Raw genomic sequence first — 20,736 nt, forward strand, 5'->3', positions numbered from 1 at the left:
TCATTTATTGTAGTAGTAGAGTCTTCACCATCTCCAAACATATCTTCTTAGATTTCACTACATTTTATTATGGATATGAACGTCATTATCTGTAGAAAAGCATTTATTGCTATATAACAGTGAGTGCCAAAGATCAAAATACTTGAAATATTTATAAAGTATTTGTCTACAGGAAATATAGACTTTTTGCTGGTTTAAGATGTAATCATCATGTATTGCTTGATTTAAAATGGCATATTTCACCTTTCTTTCTTTATTTTAAGCAGATTAATTCCAGCAGTATATTGTTCATGTGTGATGTTATTGTACTGAAGGTAATAAAGCATTCATTGGAATTTATGGTGTAAAATGTTAATGAATATGACATATTACATTCTGTTTGTCTTTTTAGTATTTTAACATTTTTCCACTTCATTTTTAATTAAATCATTTGTCTTGAAAGCTGCTGTAATTTCACACAAAAATGAATTGACAAAAAAAAAAAAAGATTAAAAAACAAAATGAATAAACCATGCAGCCTTTCAATGAATGAGCATCTTTGTAATCATTTATTAATTTCTCAAGTGAGTATGAAATATCATATTAAACATGAATAATGATCAAATTAGGGATATATTTGTTATGTCAAGATCTTTTTCACCTGAGTTCTCCAAGGTCTCGCTGGATGAACAATGTCAAGATTAAAAGCAAATGCAGAACCAATTTGGAAATATGTTATTCTAAACAGTTTTGCTGCAATATGAAAACAGATTAAAATATTTCTCATTATATGTTTAGAAACAGTGATGCATGAAAGAAAACAATGGCATTTAATTTAGATGCAGAACTGAAAATTATAAATAAACACACACTGCAATGTTTTGAAACAAAAGACATTTTTCATTCACATAATAAATACATTTTGCAATACCATTTTGCAACTTTTGCATCATTTTATTTGGTACGGGTGGGGGGTGTATTTTGAGTATGTACATCATAAATATTTTTTTTTTTCAGAGTTTCTCTCACTCAGAGAAAAACAGCTTTCCAAACAGAGCCAGTTTCTTATAAATACATGAAGAAGGAGTGAGGTACGGGGTAGAGTCTGTCAGAAAATCCCCCCTTTAACGTCCTTATCAGACTTTGGACTCCTCCAGTGTGGAACCTCAATACACCAAACAGCAGCTCGACTCGAAGCCTTCCAGCACCGCAGCAGTCAATCACTCATCGGGCCAAAAACACATTTCCAGACCTTCTAATCGAACCAGCGCAAGAGTCGTCATTTAGTTCAGTTCTATTATTGTTCCGTTTGTTTAAATAAAATCAGATGTGTTTCAGAATTGCATAATCTCAGTTTTCATTTTAAAGGCTGACATGTTAGAGGCTTGCAAAGGGACAAAAAAGGCTCAAAACATTTGTTCAACTCAATAATACAATAATGTGCTCAACCAATTTCTTCTTTAAAAAAATAAAAGTCTCAAACTGAATCTTCAAGCCTTTGACTGAATTGGGTCCAAACACAGATGGACAGCATATGCAACTACAAAAAGTATCCCAGTACACAAATGAGCTAAGATTCAATCCTACAATAACCTTAAACAATTATAAATGAATGCTGCATTTTGCATTAGACTTAGTTGTTAATCTCTGGTACATCAGCATGCTACTTCAATTTTTCTTGTAATATTAAAATGGTTTTTCCCCAGTGCCACAGATGAGCTAGTTAAAAAATACGCCACTGCTGTGTCTCAAGTACAGAGGGCAAATGACTAAAACCTGGATGGAATTTGAGGTCATGGATGTAGAATTGTTGCATCAAAAACAAACAAACAAATCAATGAACAAGAACTAAAACAAATCCCACAATTTCAAATGACATGTAGTTTAACCACAAAGTATTGTGACCCAACAATTCTACAGAAAATAAAATCATTTAAATACATTTGCTGTGTAGATTTTTGAGACCATCATATCAATGTGCTGTTACGAGATCACATAATTCATGGTTCTCATTAAATCTCTTACTTTGACAAATGATTTGGACTATCCCCATTCATTCAAGCAGCTCATAATAGTGGTTAAGGAAGAAAAAAAAAAGTAATAATCAGGTATATAAAGTATTTGACAAACAAACTCTTTTACAGAATCTCTTCTCTGTGAACAAATGAACAAATGTCCCTTTCACAGATATCAAGAACTCACATCCCTTAATACACTGCAAAAGTGTACTTAATCAGTATTTTTGTCTTGTTTTCCAGTAAAAATATTTAAACATCCTTAACCCCTTAACTGTCACTCACAGTTTTGAACATAGACGTTGTAGTGCACTATCCAAACTTAAATTTTTATAATTCATGAATGAAAACATTTTGTAACATGATTTTGATGTACCATTTCCATGGTAATGCAATGTCTGATTTTAAAATGGGTTTCAAAGGATGAATTTTGAGATTTTATGTTTTCAACTGATATATAATTTCTTATGATTTCTAAAGCGTGACAGAGAAAAAGGCAACTAAGAAGACTTTCTGTGACAAAGGTCAGAACTCCTGTTATAATGTAGATTTTTCAGGTGCACTCTTGTCATAAATTAATCTATTACTTTTCCTACATAATTTTTTAACAAAGTGGTAAAATACCTATTTAGGAGTCTTAGACCTTTCCAACGATTAGATTAGGATTTAATTGTAAAATAGTGAAGTAAACATAGGCGTCCCACAGAGGGGACGGTGACAGTTAAGAGGTTAAAATAAGATCAATTTACTTATACAAAATTGCATAATATATGATTTATTTACTTTCTTTTAGCTTTTTCTGCTTAAGCATAAACCTCAGTATTTGAAAAAAACAAAAAACAATATCTTAAGCAATTTTGCTTCTTAAGTAAAAGTATGCTTTAAGGATGTTTAATTTCTTTACTAGACAACAATGAAGACTTAAGAAAAATGTGTTTGTAGAATTTGTAGGAACGAAAAAAAAAAAAAATCAAATCAGAAATTCTAGGCTAGCTCAAGTGAGAGGGTGAAGCACTGAGTGGCGGTTCATGATTTGATAAGCATCAGCTGCCGTTGGTGATAATGACGGAGGTGCCTTTATGGCCCGGTGCTTGTTCAGCCTGCATGCGTAGATGAGTGGCCATGTCGTAATGGGAGGAACCTGAGCAACCCAGGGAGTATCCTCTAAAGCTGTCTGCCTCGTACAGATGTTCTAGTGCGTAGCTGGTGAGTGAGTAGGCTGTGTGTTTTTCCAGGTACTGGCGGGGGTGTGAGGGGTATAGCGCTGGAGTCGGAGAGACAGCACATGTGCCCGTCAGGGGCAGTGGCTGCTGGTGTTGCTGAGAAGAGGAGAGCTCGCTTTGCAGGAAGTCTTTACTTTTACCCAGTCTGTCAGGGATGGGGCTGCTGAGACGGGACAGAGGAACAGGGCTAGGGGCGGGGCTTATAACCTGAGCCGGCCCCCGACACACCACGCTCTGCAACGCTGACTGGGGAAAGTCGGTACTGTGAAACGACGAGCCGTGGCTCTTGGCCAGACCGTTTGTAGACTCCAAAGGTATTTCTGTAGGAGCCTTTCTCAACTGCAGACGACTTTCCTCCTCTTTGATCATCTGTTGTGTGGCTCGAATCAACGTCTCAATCTTGCTGGGCTCTTGAGGACTTGCACGGTATCGGTCGCCTGAATCGCTCGTGTCAGGTGAGCTGACCACGCTGTCCTCGTCCCAGTGACCCCTCACTGCAAGAGGGAGAAATCAGTGTTACCGTGAGGAAACAAACACAGTCCAAGGAGCAAAAATTAACAATGTTTTTCTTTTGATAAAGTCAAGGGCTTAATATACCAGGGGTATCCAAAACCGGTCCTGGTCCGGGCTGGTGTCCTGCAGAGTTTAGCTCCAACTCCAATTAAACCCACCTGAACCAGCTAATCAAGGTCTTACTAGGCATACTAGAAACTTTAAGACAGGTGAGTTGAGGTGAGTTGGAGCTAAACTCTACAGGACACCGGCCCTCCAGGACAGAGTTTGGACACCCCTGCAGAAGACCGAATTTGTAAACTACTGTCTACAACAGGGATCTCCAGCCCTTCTCCTAGAGCAGGGGTAGGCAACGTCGGTCCTGGAGTGCCGCTGTCCTGCAGAGTTTAGCTCCAACCCTAATCAAGCACACCTGAACAAGCTAATCAAGGTCTTCAGAATTACTAGGGCTACAAGCAGGTGAGGTTTTTTTCAGGGTTGGAGCTAAACTCAGCAGGACATCAGCACTCCAGGACCGACGTTGCCTACCCCTGTCCTAGAGCTATCATCTTGCTGATTTTAGCTCCAATCCCAATCAAACACAGCTGAACCAGCTAATCAAGATGTTAAAGCATGATTGGTACTAAAGCCTGCAGGAAAGTAGCTCTCCAAGAGCAGGGCTGGAGACCCCTGGTCTATAGACAGATGAGTCGAGAATCATTCAGTTCTTCAGCTCTTATTTATTAACAAATGAGAAATTCGGTTCTTATAGGTCATTGTTTTAGTACGTTTTTTTTTTCTTTTTTTTTTTCAGAATGCTACTGCCTATAAACTTTTACTTTGTTCTAACACGGTTTGATTTAGAAAGTCGGTGGAAGGCCAAAACATATTGTTTCTGCTCAGAATTAACCAAAATGAAAAACATTTGGTTTCTAACCACAGATCCACTGAAAGAAACATACCTTGCAGGCTATGGATGGAGGTGATGTGGGGCATCACACCTTCGAAACTGTCCCCGTTCTCGGACGAAGACTTGGGTAACGGGAGGACAGAGCGGGCTGTGCCCCACCATGCCTCTCGGCTGGGCTGAGGGGTGCCCAGAAAGTATCGGCCAGCCTTACAGCGACCTCTCTCGCAGGACTCGGAGTGAGTGTGGCTGTAGAGGTCGCTGGAGGTATGGTGGTCATCTGTCAGCGGTAGGCTGTAGCAGAGCTGCCGTGGTTCCGAGAACTGCCGATACACGCATGAGGAGTCTATTCCTTCACACTGCTCTAGAAGCTGAGGAGACGCAGAGTCAGTGAGTGGACTCCCTCCCCACGGGCTATCCTGATCCGACTCGGAGCGATCCGTGGGGAAACCCGGATACTGCACAAAAAACAAATATGCATTAATACAGTGTTTCCTCACCCTGTTCCTGGAGGCATGCCAGCAATACACACATTGGATGTCTCTCTTATCTGATTTCACATCTTGGAGATTCTACTAATGTGCTGATTCTGGTGTATTTGATTAGGGCCAGTCTGAAAATGTGTAGTCTTGGGGTGCCTCCAGTAACACGTCCAACTTGTCCAACGGGATGGCAAAGTTGAAACTGTGCACAGTGTGATTTACACACATATAACGTGACGCTGGATCAACACCCAACATTCCTATCATCCAATCTGAGTCCTACATATATCCTCAACCTTTCCTCAAACCTACCCTTAAAATTATAATGCAATGATTGCATGTTGTTCCAGGCCCTAACCCTATCCATAACCCGACACCTAAAATTAGAAGGCAATGATTGGTTTATGGAAATGTTACTTAAGGAACGACTAGGCATGTCCTAGATGTGTAAATCACATTAGAAGTCTTCCCAGCAACAGAAGACCATCCTAGTGCTCCTAATATACCATGACCAGTCAAATGGAAGGCATTACTGTGATACTGACCTGTGAATAGGGAGAGAGTCTTGTTTTGGTCTTGGTACGGGAGACTCTGCTTTTGCCAACTCTTCTGTTCTCGCTGATGGGGTTGGACGGGCTGTTGTAGGTAAACGAGGGTTTAGTGGACGTCACCTGATCTAAGGACAACTGTAGTCCTTTGTACTCCGTGTCCCTGTTGGGGAATGACAGCAACATTGAGCCTCGAACCCAACCAGGTGTGCAACTACACTGCTTATCTCAGTATTACTGTTTACTGGTGCATTCTTCCTTTTCATGTTAACCACTCAGAGAAATGTATGGTCAGGCTTTTTCTTTAGATGCTTCAGGCTCCATGCTCATTTGTGAAGCAGTGTGTGAGGAAGACTCAAGGACAGAAAATGAATTGCATTGTTTCTCCTGCAGGATTGGAACAAGGCTCCTACAAACATACGGCAGAGGGCTGGAGGCTCTGTTCAAATACACAGTGAGATTAAGAGCTATGTCTGGCTAAATCAAACCCACACAGGGATCACCACATAAGGCATAACTAGGAAATGGGAATTGATTTCTCAGTAAAGTGCTGTATGGATTTCTGTTCCCAGTGATGTATAACTTTCAAAAAACGACGGCTAGAGCGTATGCTAGCCAGGTGCCAACGCCAGCTTCCCTCCCGAGGCCTAGCAGCCTGGCTCAGATAGCGCGTAGACTAATGGGATTGCACGCAGATGGCAACATCTTGGAAAAAGACCGACATACACTTTCTCACACGCACCCGCACAAATGCACTTGCAGATCCACGGGATCTCATGAAGTTGACGCCGTCGTTGTACGCTCTATGTAAATACAGATTTTTTCTGAGATCAAGGCCTGTCGACAGAAGCCAAAAGCCTTAAGGTGATGCAACAGGTTGGCTAGTGTCAGTGGTTTAGCGCATACACACAATCTCATTCAGCTCAGCCGCCATTCTCTCTCTCACACACACAATCTCATTTCACACCTCACAGCCCGTGTGAGTAGACTCTGATAACACCACAATAAGACGCCAGGCATATCCACCTCGCTTCCTTTTCTCACTAAAGACTAGCTGTGCATTTCTGAATGAGAGCACATGTGGAGAGGTTAAACAGGAAACAGATCTCGCACTCATGATGTCTACACTGCAACGCACAGTTTTAAGGAAATCATTCTTCAAGGAAACTGAATCATGGCTGATGGCGGAGAATATCACCAAAAAAAGAGAACTCCATTCATGGACACTCTTAGCAAGCTGTGAGCTATAAACACTCATCATCTTTACAACCTATTAATTAAACCTCATAAACACTTTTCCTTTATAGCTGTGGCTGAAGTGCTATCTGACACTCGCGGGCTATTGGCAGACTGGCATATTAAAACCAATCCACTTTGTTTTAATGAAGGTTTTTATAGCGCGCAATTCATTTACATCTGTAACAGATAGATAGCAAAAGAGGCAGAACGAGCTGGGCTGGGGGTGGGGGGGTCGATGCTCCAGATGCTGGCATCGCTTCTAATGGGCTCTCTGGAAGTGTGCACACAAATGCTGCACTTCACTCTTCCATACGTCCCTCGCTCAAAACCGTAGTGTGAGCGATGACTCCATTGCTCAATCCCACTTCATTCTTTCCAGAGAGTTCCAGTGGAAAAGTTCATTGTGGTAATGCACAGAGTTTGTCAGTATGAATGCATGACAAATAAATCACCCACGACCCCTGGCTCCCATGCAGTTTCTGTACATGCAGCTGGCATATTATATAAAGCAAGAACAGGAATGACACCCCGAACTGACTGATGAGCATCAGGGCAGCTTTAACTCGCTCTGTCACTGTCATGGCTGGACTTGCAAACACCATAAATTTTAACCTTAATGATATTGTACTGAACCTATTGCTAGTTGTAAGTCACTGAGAGAGGCCTTTTAGCTGTGTAATAGTGGAATAATGTGGACAATTCAACGCAACTGTAGACAGAAGCTTTAAGAAATTATATGGATACTACACTTTTGCCTAATACACTGCATGCATGTTAGTCATGTACAACTGGATTCAAGAATGTGTATGGAATTGCATTATTGAACAATTTGAGGGTATACTGTAGTTTAAGTGGTAAAACTTTAGTTTACGCCAATTCTCACTATTAACTAGTTGCTTATTAGCATGCATATTACTAGCATATTGGCTATTTCTTATTAGTATAGAGCACATATTAATGCCTTATTCTGCATGACCATATTGTAGATCCCTTAATCCTACACCATACCTAAACTTAACTATAAGCAGCAAGTTTTTTTCTTCATTTAAGTATATTAATTAATTTGAAAATATAATTTTACTTGCATATACACTATTGTTTAAATGTTGGGAGTCAGTAAGATTTTATTTCAAGAAATTGATATTTTTATTCCGAAAGGATGCATTAAATTGATCAAGAGTGACAATAAAGACTGTAGAATATTACAAAAGATTTCCATTTCAAATAAATGTTCTTTTGAACTTTCTATTCATCAAAGAATCCTGAAAAAACAAAACCATTTTCAACATTGATAATAACAAGAAATGTTTCTTGAGCAGCAAATTGGCATATTAGAATGGATTTCTGAAGACTGCAGCAATGGCTTCTGATAAATTCAGCTTTGCCATCACAGGCATAAATTAGATTTCAAAATATATTAAAACAGTTATTGTAAATTGTAATTACAAATACCTACTACACATCGGGGGTTTATATTCTTTGTACAGGCTATTAATATTGGAAACACTGAAGCACAAAAAAAGGGGTTACAAATACAAAAGTCTATGGAAATTATAATAAATACATGAATTTATAGCCTTGCATAGAAATCAATGTTCATTATCTGAATTTAATTGATGACAATTAAACAACAGTGTATTAAGATCTCATGCTGTTTTGAAGATGCATATTTGAAGAGGCATAAAAAGCTTTCCATAGTGTACTCACGTGAGGACGTAGTTGACGCTGACGATGCAGTGTGGTCTGGACGATCTGCTGTTGTGTACGATAGTAGCGTAACTCTGTACCCACACCCACCCACCTTGCTTAGCCAGGAATCGGTAGTATTTGGTGGTAACTTGTCCTTTTACCAGCACTGCAGAGAGAAAAACACACGCAATCAATTAGAGAACATTTCTGACACTTTCACTTCACATACGCTTCTTTTGCAAAACAAAATGAAAAAACGATTAATTAATTTGTTGTTTATTTCCATCAGCAACATTGGGATTTTTTTTTTTTTTTGGCCTTACGTGTGGTTCATTTAATCTTTCTTATTCAGGAAAGCTAATTACTGCTTTCATTTGCATGTTTAAACCATAAACTGCCGTTTCTCTTTCAGCCTAATAACTATTTATAGCAAATAATGTCAAATATTGTGTCTCTTAATAAGCTGTGTTGTGCTGCAATAAGGAATGTAACAGATAAAACAATGGATAATAGAAAATTTTATTTTTAAGGACTAAACGTTCAGAAAATTTTCACTAATTTGGTTACTAATAGATTGCATGTTTAATCTAAGCCCATGCTCATATCAGTATGTTGAGACAGGAAAATCACATTCATCTCCTATAACGTGGCATTATCAATTACCGCGCTCAGTTGTACCCTGAAGACGCGAAGGCGCTTATGACGGTGAACAATGTCAGTCATCACTAAAGCTGCTGTTATTATTAGATGCTGTAAAGGGGACGTGACCAGAGGAATGAGGAAAAACAAACCTAACTCACACAAGTGGTGCGCGCAGCGGAGATGGAAAGTGTCACAGCTGTGGACGTGATGATAAAGTGTCTTCTCTATTAAGTCTTGCGGCTCGTAGCCAGTGAGCTCCGCAACCCTGACAAACACAGAACACAGAACGGAATAACAATGGTGTTGGCGTGAGCACAAACACCTGTCCACACACTGGCACGTGCAGAAACGGGACAAATTTGGTTAAACGTAAGCCCAACGTGCAAACGCACATGTGTGTCTCGCTAAACACAGCTGCATATGCACATAGAGAGCAGAATATGTATATATACAAAGCTGCATTTACACAATCATAGAGGCACACGTGCACAGACACACAGAAAAGAATTTGGTGCTTTGGAAATTATTTTTCATAATAATTTTAATATGTATATATATATATATATATATATATATATAGTGTATAAAGGTCTGAGATCACACTGAAAACTGAAAATATACTTTTTTAAAATTTTCTTTTGTTTGTTTAAAGAACGGTTATGTCATAGAGGCATACATGCACAGACAAGAAGGTTCCGAGACCACACTGAAAATCTATTTTTTAAATGTCATTCATTCATTCATTTAGACTAGAGAAAGATTATGAAATAAAATTAAATATACATATTGAGGATTCTGATATTGAGCCTTTTATTTGGTTTCTATGACATAAAATGCATAACACACTGAAGATTAATCATCACTTATCAAATGCAAGCAAATTAGTGCCATCATGTACTCTCCTTTGTACGATTATCTTTGGAGCATTGGAGAGCATGATCATCAGGTTTTGTTCATGGCAGCTTAAGTGTATGTCAAAGGGTGTAATGGCAAAAACACTGAGAAACATTTTTATATTCATGTTTAACTTTGAATTTTCAAATGCCAATGGGTTTTTTTTTTTTTTTTAAATTGTTATGCTGATAGAATAAATCTGTAAAAAGCATTTTCATTCATAGTCTCAGGCCTTTGGTCCCCGTTGCCTATATTATCAACACAGCAATATGTAGAAGCATATGAACACTTGGTACCTGGAGTCCAGGAAAATGAGTTTCATGTCCAGGCTGGCTCTGAACATGAACATATTGCTGTGGAGCTTGATCTCGGTCACTGCGCTGGGGGGGAGAGAGTGACCAACAGCCACCAGACCCACATTCTGATAACAGCCGTCAAACGGAGACATGTCTAAACTGTACTGACGGATCTTCAGATAGCCGCTGCAGTGAATTACCTGTCGGAGATCACACACACACACACATCTGTATTATAGTTCACTGCATCTGTGATCATCTCTATGCTATGATATATTGTATTATGGCTTACATGTAAATATTCTTTGCCTTGGCTTGCATATACATCAAAAGTCTTTGTATTTGTCTAATGTTTTAAAATATGATGCCTATTGGGCACAATATCACTAAAAATAGTACTCTACTCTACTTCATCTACAATGAAGGAAGACATATTAAAAACTGTATATGATGAATATATTTTTATGCAGCTGTGGAGACCGTTTTACATAAAAAAGGAATGAAACTATAATGACCTACCTTGTAACCACCACACGTCAAGCCAGCGTTTCTTTTAGCAAGGACGCATTTCATTCTCAGGAAAAAAGATCGTTCCATTTCATATTCTAGAAACAGAACAGGAAGCAGAAGAGGGTGAAGGAGCGGTTTGAGGGAAGATGAATAGGTTTGTGTGTGAAGGTGGATGTCTCACCGTGGACGAAGTGTGAATGATACGGCTGGTGAGCCGTCAGGACTGCGGTCATCTCGTCGTGGTCTGCGGGGTGGATGTATTCATAAATGCTGTTCCCCGTCAGCTCTACCTGTTAAAATGGACTTTTGTCATTGCAGTCAAAGCTGCCAGAAACACCGTGACATGGGCTGAATATAAACAGGTTTAAAATAAAAGCAATCAGTGGTAAATACAAAAATGTGCACTTTACCTGTGACAACCCTAAATGCACTGATGCAGTTTCAGAAATGTACATGATTTTCCCATCAGGAGCTACCACAAAAATGAAGCCATCCAAAGTCTAAAGAAAATTACAAATATATCAAATTAATGCATTTATGTCAATTAATCAGTTCTTATATTATTAAAGCATCCTTAGCTCTTAGAAATTAATTATATACAGAGCTGGTGTAACATTCAACATTTGAACCGGGAGATAAAATTAAGCTTTCATATTCTATTATAACAATAATTAAAAATATACATAGAGGCAGGAAGCACTTATATATATATATAAACAACGTAATCATTTAAGTAAATTATGAAATATACCAAAAAAAAAAAAAAAATCTTTGCAAGAAACACTTGCAACAAATGACAAATATTGATATTTAGACGGCCTAATGCTTATCGCGCAATAGACCCACTAGCAATGCAAAATTATAACTGTAAGACGAATTCTAAGCGGATATACAGTATAAGATCATTAAACAAATTCAAAAGAATAGTTTCAGAATTCGATACCAGAATTATTAGCATATTTTAATTATTATGCCTACAAATAATAATAATAATAATAATTTGAAAGTGTGCACCTGAAGCAGATGTGATCCTAACTCTCGGCCCACATTGTCCAGAGAACTCGCTCGACTCACGTGACCCCAAGATTCCCCAAGACCTGCGGAACGCATTCAAAAACACCTCAGCTTATTACAAATAAGAGAGAGAGAGAGAAAAAAACTTAATATGATGAGCCTTAAATATATGACAACCCATCGGGGTACTGAAAAGAGCTAGCCTAACAAAACCAAGCTTAGCGCATAAATACAATCTCTCTAATATGAAATTCGTTTTGACGGGAAAAAAAACAAAGAAGTCACACACAAAAATGACTACAACAAAAATAATAGAAATAGTCTATCGTCATCTGACGATCAGTTAGTCCATATTTTAAGACTGAATTGACTGTAAACACGCTGAATGTAAATGAGGAGTATTTATGATGGTCCCGTACAGGCGGAGAAACTCGATAAAGCAAACAGTCTGACACACACACAATCCTTATTGAAATGCAAATCACACGAAAACAAACATCAGATGAAAGCAAAAGCTCTGATTCCACTTTAATATTAAACAAACATGGACTCCGCGTTTATCCAGCAGAAACAATCACATTACTTCTCAAACAGCTCTCTGAAAAATAACCACATTCTTCCAGAGCCAATAACCGCTCGGGAAATATATATATATATATATAAACATTCTTATCAAACTGACAGATCATAAAAAAAACTACTTTTCTCTTGCTGCTATTAAGATGATCAAATATTTTAAGATTAAGAGACCGTGAAAGCCACAATTCAATCGACCACTGAGACTGTGCTTTCTAATTACAGCTTATGATATATATATATATATTTAGCTTTAGATAATAATAATAATAATAATAATAATAATAAATTGTCGAAACAGTAATAACTGCTCTCAATCAAAATAATAATTGTTATTGGGCGGAAAGCGCGTCTGAAGATGAATGTGCCGAGGGTCCGAAGAGAAGTTATGATATTTCGCAGGGAATTGTTATGAATATCCGCGGCGCTCGTCACATAATAAACTTTCCATAAGCAATAAGAGTAACACACAAAAATACATCATTGCATCTCTCCAGCGGAGATGTTTCAATTGCTTGCAATAGGCTACAAGAAAACTGAACTTAAAATGAAGCTGAACTCATATTAAAACAATTCTTGTGTTTCTGCTGTGAACGCGTTTCTTTTCTTTTCTATCTTTTTTTTTCTTTTCTTTTTTTTTTCACAGGCCCGAAATTTACTCCAGCACATTTACTCCCATACGAAATTACAAAAATGCCTATTTTATTCTCTAATGCAAACAATCGTTATAAATAAGCTTCTACCATTTTTAATTTTCGAATAGGACTGTAAAACAGATTTTACGTCCAAGAGGAATCACTAATTATACGACTAAAAAAATAAAATAAAAATACCACAACCAAATCTGAGCGAAAACCCCTAAAAACAGACTAACTAAAAGAAATCAAATAAATAAAAACAGAAAACAACGCTATCGCATGAAGTTAAATGATTAAACTGGACAATTATTTGACAGCAGTGTCCGTCAGAGTTATTCTCTTCACAGCCGAGCAATAAATAACCACCATAAAACCACCTTCACCTTCCTTCATTTTCTAATAAAACTTTACTGTCTCATTTCCTCCAGCACTACATGTGAGCTGCCTGTACCGTGACCCCGCTGACCTTTAACCCGGGCGAGCTGTTTCATTCGCATTAGGCTATACGTTTAAAAACATTTATTTACAGCACATGCTGCAGTCCCGTGGATGGGGAAAATGCTACACTTTAGTATCTATCCTACATGGCACGATGATGCTTGTTTCATATGCACTGCAAGCCGAGAAAATACATGTAACTGACATAAATGTAAATGTTGTATTACTTCACTCGTGTTTCTGTCATCAAAGACGGAAGCGTTTGATGGAAATTCGTTTGCAGACATACAGCAGGTTTCAAACATGTTAATTATATTAGAAATAGCCTACATCATGTATATCTAACAGTAAATAGGCCTATCATTAAAATTTAAGAGACAAAACCTAAATATGGACAAACACAACACACAAAATACTAAATAAAAACAGTCGCGCGTGCGTTGGCGAAAATGCAACTATAAACGGAGGACTGTAAGCTGTTGATGGAGATGTTTTTACACTCTTTAAGGTTGTCTTATTTTATTATTTTTTTCTTACTCGTCACACACAAACGATCATTTTTAGCCTCCAGGAGCTCGTTACTGATGAAATGTCGGTGTTTATGTGTCACAATGTCTCAAACCCGTGCTGAGTGATGGCATATGGCCTTTTTTTTATCGTTTTGTTTTTATTATTGATGTTTATTATTATTAGCCTTTTATTATTTGCCTATTATTAATAATAATTTCGCGCATGTAGGCTACTGATGTCGTGTATACGCGCGTGCTGGGACGGTGATAATTGGCGCTGTTTGTCTTCAGTCACGCAGAACAGAAGCTGGAAAATAACGCTAATAATAATAATAGAGTCTGTGTCCGAGTGTCGGGAACTACATTCAAATAGCCTACAGTCAGTCTCATTGATTTAATAAAACAGGCTATCAAATTCACGAAAGCCTTTTGATGTTTTTATTTTTTTTAATATGTAAAATTCAAAAATATATATTTGCTGCTTTACTAAAAAAAAAAAAAAAAAAAAAATCTGCTGCAATGAGGCAAGGGTAGCAGGCCGCAACGACCATAATGTGTTTGCTCCGCGTTTGCATTTTTAAAAACGAACAGGCCTTCTAAAACTCTATTAAAATGTCTTATTTATTAATACCGCAATTTGATAATATGTTTGATATGCTTTCTGCAAATTAAGTGCATGCAATCCTATAGAAAAATTGTTGTTGTTGTTGTTTAGGGCCTTTAACTGATGTCTAGATCAAAATACTATTGAAACCAAACAATAATTTTAAACAAAGTTTTAATAATTATTATAATACTAATATCCGAATTATTAACATTTTAGTAACTACAGCACCAATAATAATAATAATAATAAACAGTAGCAATAATATTTGTAGCCTATATTTTTTATTATTATGATTATAGTTGACAAGAACACTGATAATGATGTTAAACTTCCTAAAACGAACGAGTTATTTACCGACACCGTGTCTATACGCAGAATGTCCAAAGAATGTATTATGCATAGGTAATGACTGACGCACCTTCTGGGAAAACTATCCTCATCTTCAGGTAGCTGGTGGTGAGTCTGATGATGGAGGCTTTGTCCAGCTGTGAGGTGATGGCCGAGGGCAGAGGCAGCAGTTTGGCCAGCTCATAGAACTCGCTGTTCTCCTTCTCCCTCCGCGTCCGCGCCGCGTTCTTCGACTTCTCCTTCATGCTCTCTGTCACTGACAGGTGTCTCAGACCCTTCTGCTGTTCGCTTCAATCTCTCCACAACACAAACTCAACCGCATGCGTGAGGTCTCCAGCAGTTTCGCCAACATGGGAAGGTTTCAGAGACGTCCTGAGAGTGTTCCTGCCATCGCCAACTCCCAGCAATTCACGGAGGTTCCTGAGACGCCTTACACGCAGACGCGAGACGAACAGAGCTTCATGATCATGATTAGTTTGTTTCATCCGCCGTGAGTCTTATTTTACACACACATGAAATCCACTCGGGCCCAGAATCTCTTTATGAGGGAAGTTCCATCCATCCATCAGATGCGCGCAATATTCCTGGAAAACAGCAGAGCGCACGTTCATTTCTCTTGCTACTTTGAAATGCACATGCCTTTTTTTTTTTTTAGTTTTTTTTTTGTTTACGGAGAACGCTCTAACTTATGAAAAACCTTTATTTATTCTTATTACAGTTATATTTACGATGGACCATATAGGCTAAACTACGCATTTTCTGTCTGCAGGTAGGCTTGATATGTATCTGCTCCCTATCTATTCAGGGTTAGATGTCATTCAATGTATTTGATTACATCGCATTTATAATTTCCATATTTTGCTCAAGTATAACTTTTACGTTTCAACAGGCTAAAACTTGCACGTCTTCTTACCTCATATCAGACCACACTGCAAACTTGAATAGTCTTCATAAGTTCATAAGTCCACAACGAGAAATATCCAGAGCTGCGTTCACGCGCTAATTCATGCCGAATTCCACCGCAAACACAGGAAACATGACATCTTTGTATCCAGAAGGATCTTGTTTGGAGGAGAGTTTGTTGAAGTCTCTTTCTGTCTGAGCAGCACACGGACCCTCCCCCTGAGCTCAGCTCATTGGACACTGAAGGTCCAGACCGGATTTTCCCATTGGATCGCATTGACTAGCGGCCGCTCCATGTGAAATCTCGATTTGTTAGAAATGCTGACCCCTGACCCGTAACGCACTATGAATAATATTTGCATTTAAAGTTCACCGACTATCTATCTATCTATCTAATGCATGAAAACAGACTTAAATTAAAGATAGTCGTTTTTTTCTTCTTCTTTCATTAAATAAGAGGATTAATCAATCACCTAAAATATCCAACATAAAAATATAAACACAATGTAGCTATTTTTGAAACGTAATAATCTAAATAAAATATTCACGCTCGTGTTTTTTTTTTTTTTTTGGAAGGCATTTGACATAAAACGCTGCTTATTATTGAACACAGTTATTATCATGGTCCTATTTTCTTACGGTTTAACTAAAAGCGTTCCGCAGCAATACATACACAGCTAAATCAAGCAGCTGGATCTGCTGTCCATGAAAGAAAACAACAGTATTGATTCAGAGGGAAACAGAAATAAGTGATTATGGGAGTAAATCCCACTCTTCTTCCCTGTTGAATAAAGAGCCAGCAATTTTTGTCCACTGTGGTAGGCTTCAGTTTTGTTAATATTCCTTATTTTATATAGATACAACCACTGTTTTAGTCCTGGCCTTTTTTGTGAAGTCAACTTTATTGTGTTACTATGATAAGAAATTAGAATTATTACATTTTTAAGAGGAGGAAAAAATATTTTTCATTTTTGATTTTATTTAGTGCAGCAAATGTTGATGCAGAATGCCAAAAGCTCTTTTGTGTGTGTGTGCATCTCAGGAGGGCAGCAGTCTGTCTGTAATAGGAAATCACCTGCAGCAGGAGAAAATCAGACAGGATGCGCCCTGCACACGAAACGCTTGATGCTGCTTTAACCTTTTCCTAAAGCCTGAATTTGCTGCTGATTAAACGGCGTCAGTGGAAAAGAGAACAATCGAAAATACTTTACAATATATGAAGTCCTCAGTAGGGACTCAAAACCATTGCCATTAAAACCATTGGCAACAAATGAACGCTTTAAAACAATTAGGATTTTTAATTACAGTGTTATAAAACGGCCTACTTAAATTTTATATCAAAAAAAGGTTTGCCGGTGATGCGGTCTTGTCTGGTCTTAAAGCAACTTTATTTCTAAAACATAACTGATCATTTTGCAAATTATCACGATCGAAATGATTGTTTGCTTCAGTCAAAACATCAACATCCACTAATACTAATAAAACAGTATGCTTAAACGTATTACTCTATTAACTGTGAATTCCTGAACATCTTTATATTCATTGCAGAAATAATAAGCATACAGAAATACGCATAGTAACAGACAAAAGTCGTCTTTGATGGTAAATAATAACAAGCATGTGCTGACAATTTGACCTCTGTAACAAATAACAACACACATGCGGCGGGTGAATAACTGCTGAGCACAGCACATGCCTCTTCTGCGTAAATGTGGACACTTAGGAAAGAATGGAAACAATTGTGCTGCATGTGTGATTTATTTGATATATTTAACAAAATTGATTTTCATACTGAACATTTCCATACTTCAGAAGCAAAAACAATCTTTGTGTTTAATTAGACAAATATAACATTCACGCTAAAATGCAATGCAGAATGTTTCAGGTGAACTAAAAAAAGCACAGAATAAGAATCAAAAGAGTAATAAGGCAGGAAGAGTGCCAGTCTGATCTAGAAGGTTCCTCTTGAATCTATTACAACCATCTGATCTCTCATTTGTTAGATATGAAATCTATGAGTAAATAGACTGTTTGGGTCAGATCTTCAAATCAAAAAAAATAAATAAAAAAATCAGTGTAGTTGTTCCTAGAACTCACATGAAGAATTGAAGGATTGTCCAACAAATTAACATCCCAAGCCAAGAGGGAAACTTTGGTTTAGTTTTGACTAAGTGTGAGGTCACTTCAGTGCCATTTTGCCAACGCTGTCCGATATCTCGCTGTTGACTTGCGCAGCAATGCTGGCTGGGATGATGTTCAGGTGGATGTCGTACTGCTGATCCAGGCCGAGGTAGCTGTCGCTCATCAGGTACAGCGTGTAGATACACCTAGAGGAAGAGTCACACATTAAGACTGTAGATACTACACAACGCATGCCATCAGAGCAGCAGCAAACGCCTCTTACTTTCCCGTCTTCTCAGGCGTGTAGAAGGCCACGGACACGCTGCTGTGGTTGCGTATAAATCCCACACGTTTGATAGCCAGCAGCTCTTTCTTCTCCACCTCCCCGAGAACGAGAAACCAGCCTTCGTCTTTGGGTTTGGGGAAATGTGGGGCCTGTGCCTTGCTGTCCTGCTTCCTCTGAAGAGAACGGAATCGGTATTGATTAAACGGCTGTACAATAAAAAGAAAACGGAATAAATGTCCCTCTGCGTGCGTTGGTGGACTCACTCTCTGCTGGCCGGCGTTGAGGCGGCGCAGGGACACCTGGAGGACGTACTCCTGGTCGGCGTGCAGCGGCAGCCAGCTGGACTCGTCTCTGATGCTGGTGACGTTAGCAGGGAGCACGCGCTCGGTTTGCTCCTCACAACCCTCCCACCAGCCCTTCACACTCATCCTCACCTCCACCACAGGCAGGTGACTCAGAAAAGCCCACGCCTGCCAAAACAACCCAATTAGCACAAAGAAGTTCTGAAGTTCTCTCAAGCATCTTCTTCTCGAATTTGATTGATATTAGGCAAATTTAGCAATACTGCTACTGCAAGTTTCGTGAATTACTCTTACGCTCACCAAGGCTGTACTTATTTGATCAAAAATACAGTTAAAACTGTAATATTATGAAATATTATTATAATTTGAAATGAATGTTTTCTATTTTGAAATGTAATTTATTTCCAGTCTTCAGTGCCACATGATCCTTCAGAAATCAGTCTATTATGCTGAAGAAATATTTGGGACCCTGGAGCACAAAAGCAGTCATAAGTAGCACCGGTATATTTGTAGCAATAGCCAACAATACACTGTACACTGTCAAATTTATCGATTTTTCTTTTATGTCAAAAATCATTAGGATATTAAATAAAGATCATGTTCATGAAGACATTTTGTAAATTATCTACCTTAAATATATCAAAACTTAATTTTTGATTAGTAATACGCATTGCTAAGAACTTCATTTGAACAACTTTAAAGGTGATTTTGTCAATATTCAGTTTTTTTTTTGCACCCTCAGATTCTAGATTTTCAAATAGTTTTCCATCCTAACACTTACATCAATGGAAAGCTTATATATTCATCTTAATTTAAAAATGTTTTACCCTTATGACTGGTTTTGGGGTCCCTGGATCCAAGGGTTACTTATTATTATCAATGTTAAAAAACGTTGCTGCTTTATATATATATATATATATACACTACACAACTTTGGGTTAAGCAATTAAAAAAAAGGGGGAAAAAAAGAAATGATACTTGAATTCGATAAATTGATCAAAAGCGACAGTAAAGACATTTATAATGTTATGTTATAATGTTACAATGTTAATCCGTAACATTTATAGATTTCTATTTCAAATAAATTCTGTGCTTTTGAACCTTCTATTCTAGAAGGAATCCTGAATTGTGTTATTGTTTCCATAAAAATATTAACAGCTCCACTGACAATAATAAGAATCTTTATTAATAATTGAGCATGGTAACACTTTATTTTAGGGTCTCTTAACTAGTTGCTTATTAGCATGCATATTACTAGAATATTAGCCATTTATTAGTAGTAATTAAGCACATATTAATGCCTTATTCTTCACCCCTAATCCTACCCAACACCTAAACTTAACAACTACCTTACTAACTATTAATAAGCAGCAAATTAGGAATTTATTGAGGGAAAAGTCATAGTTAATAGTGAATAAGTGTTTCCTATTCTAAAGTGTTACCGAGAGCATTAATAATAACAGATAAAAATGAGCACCAAATCAGCACATTAGAATGATTTCTGAAGGATCAGGTGAGTAATGGTTATAGTAATGTAAATCAGCTTTGCATCACAGGAAGAAATTACATTTTAAAATATATTCAAATAAAAAACATTGTGCATTTTAACAGTATTTCACAATATTACAGTTTTTGTATTTTTGAATACAGATAAATAAATGCAGCCTTTGATTGGTAGTGCATATATAGTCTATGTAATAAGCCATATAAACACTCTTTAGCTCATCGCTTAACAACTGTACTAGAATAAAACATAAAAAAATACGACAAAACATCCAGAACAAATAAAATGTGTTTGTGTGGAGAGCGTTTGCTTGCCGTGGCTCTGTTAGCATTAGAGACGTGAGAGACGGAAGGAAAAAACGGTGTAGATCACCCCGCCACAGCTATTTATGCAAGGATTACGCTTCCTTAGTCAACGAGACGAGGACGCGGCGGCGCATGTGCTTATTTAATTAGCAGGGCCGAGAGGAAGGGGGGTCGCTGGAATACTGATGGGGAACGGGCGCTGGGCTCATCGCTGGGCTCGGGCGCTCGCATTACCGCTGCAATTAGCACTTAGATTGGAGCTCTAAACC

At 37.9% G+C, this 20,736-nt stretch overlaps 2 protein-coding genes across 5 annotated transcripts in view; both read right to left on the reverse strand.

Annotated features, from left to right (window-relative positions):
• Positions 1 to 525: 525 nt before the first annotated feature.
• Positions 526 to 16,123, reverse strand: sim1a (SIM bHLH transcription factor 1a). Of its 3 annotated transcripts, none has more exons than XM_058748175.1 (12): positions 15,960 to 16,123; positions 15,117 to 15,630; positions 11,931 to 12,013; positions 11,327 to 11,416; positions 11,098 to 11,206; positions 10,926 to 11,011; positions 10,407 to 10,606; positions 9,366 to 9,481; positions 8,593 to 8,740; positions 5,644 to 5,809; positions 4,672 to 5,074; positions 526 to 3,711 (listed from the first exon to the last, which is right to left on the reverse strand). In XM_058748175.1, exons 2-12 carry the CDS (start codon positions 15,289 to 15,291, stop codon positions 3,038 to 3,040), a joined length of 2,250 nt encoding a protein of 749 aa, XP_058604158.1. In that variant the 5' UTR covers positions 15,292 to 15,630; positions 15,960 to 16,123; the 3' UTR covers positions 526 to 3,037. The 3 variants fall into 3 exon arrangements, with proteins under 3 accessions (XP_058604158.1, XP_058604160.1, XP_058604161.1); XM_058748177.1 differs by having other exon boundaries at positions 9,375 to 9,481; positions 15,960 to 16,121; XM_058748178.1 differs by lacking the exons at positions 11,931 to 12,013; positions 15,117 to 15,630; positions 15,960 to 16,123 and having other exon boundaries at positions 11,098 to 11,202; positions 11,327 to 11,846.
• A 1,565-nt stretch (positions 16,124 to 17,688) lies between these two features.
• The window catches only part of ascc3 (activating signal cointegrator 1 complex subunit 3), a 236,095-nt gene continuing 233,047 nt past the window's right edge, over positions 17,689 to 20,736 (reverse strand). For both annotated transcript variants that reach the window (XM_058745784.1, XM_058745783.1), the window contains exons 40-42: positions 18,620 to 18,826; positions 18,354 to 18,529; positions 17,689 to 18,276 (exon numbers count right to left, since the gene is read on the reverse strand). In XM_058745784.1, coding sequence (XP_058601767.1) covers positions 18,129 to 18,276; positions 18,354 to 18,529; positions 18,620 to 18,826 — 531 coding nt within the window. In that variant the 3' untranslated portion in view covers positions 17,689 to 18,128. The remainder of the gene's footprint in view (positions 18,277 to 18,353; positions 18,530 to 18,619; positions 18,827 to 20,736) is intronic.

Source organism: Onychostoma macrolepis, chromosome 16 (assembly GCF_012432095.1).
Source record: "Onychostoma macrolepis isolate SWU-2019 chromosome 16, ASM1243209v1, whole genome shotgun sequence".
NCBI classification, from domain to species: Eukaryota; Metazoa; Chordata; class Actinopteri; order Cypriniformes; family Cyprinidae; genus Onychostoma; species Onychostoma macrolepis.